Here is a 1103-nt window from a genome sequence, read left to right on the forward strand (position 1 = left end):
AAAGGGGGAGAATCACCACACTAGATAGGCTTTTACCTTTGCCAGCTGTCTGGACTGAGCACCCTTTACTGTAAGCCTGTGAATAAACGCCATGGCATGTGGTGGAGCTTAACAGATCTCCGCAACATAGACTTTAACTCCATCACATGTAAACTGACCCGTACCCCACATAGTTTTCAATTCAAATTTATACCTGTAAATTTATTGGGCATAGATGTTGTGCTTCACAGTTGAGCAAGCTAAAGGATGACACATCCCCAGCTGTATCAATCGGCTTGCTGTTTTCCTTGTCATTTCCACAGCTATGGAAAAGCCGCGTTTTGCCTGGAGGAGCTGATGATGACCAATCCTCACAATCACTTGTACTGTGAGCAGTACGCTGAGGTAGGTACCCGCCTGGATGTCCGTCATCAAGCATGGGGGCAAACTGTGGAATAAATGTTAGCTCTCTGTGAATGGTGCCTCTCTGTAAAACCGAGAGACACCGGCACGCACTTAACGTCACTGGGAATATAGGCTCATGAAAGGAGATGTGTTTACACAGGCTTGTCATGTGTTGCTTATTTAGATGTCATGCTGTCATTGCTTGAGCTGCCCTTTAGCACAGCTTATTGGCCGTGTTTAATGCCTCCTCACACAGGTGAAGTACACTCAGGGGGGGCTGGAAAACCTGGAGCTGTCCAGAAAGTATTTTGCCCAGGCGCTGAGGCTGAACAACCGAAACATGAGGGCATTGTTTGGTCTGTACATGGTGAGTACTGCTTTGCATGAAGAGAAAGTGGGAGAGAAAGAGAGAGGGAGAGAAAGGGGGGAGAAAAAAAAACAAAAACAGTAAAGCCTTTTTTTGTAACCCTGTGGTTTGTCAAGGTTGAGTCTGGCCACTGAGTGTGTCAAGCACAACTCTACAGTGTGTGTTTTTGGGGGGAGTGAAGAAGGGGCTCTCAGACAGGTCAGCTGAATGCTGATTCAGACGGTGAAGTCCAGCATCGGAAAAGTCTGCCCTTCTGGAGCTCTTTTATTTTAGTAATAATACCCCTTTGGTGAGACGTTTTTTTATGTTTATGACTTAAATAAATAAAGTAGTCCCAGAGTAAAAAAAAAAA

At 45.3% G+C, this 1103-nt stretch overlaps 1 protein-coding gene across 1 annotated transcript in view; it reads left to right on the plus strand.

The window, feature by feature from the left end:
• emc2 (ER membrane protein complex subunit 2) overlaps positions 1-1103 on the plus strand; it is a 27776-nt gene that overhangs the window by 18180 nt on the left and 8493 nt on the right. The window contains exons 8-9 of the mRNA XM_032518889.1: positions 303-384; positions 641-751. Of these exons, the coding sequence (XP_032374780.1) occupies positions 303-384; positions 641-751 (193 nt within the window). The remainder of the gene's footprint in view (positions 1-302; positions 385-640; positions 752-1103) is intronic.

Source organism: Etheostoma spectabile, chromosome 6 (assembly GCF_008692095.1).
Source record: "Etheostoma spectabile isolate EspeVRDwgs_2016 chromosome 6, UIUC_Espe_1.0, whole genome shotgun sequence".
NCBI classification, from domain to species: domain Eukaryota; kingdom Metazoa; phylum Chordata; class Actinopteri; order Perciformes; family Percidae; genus Etheostoma; species Etheostoma spectabile.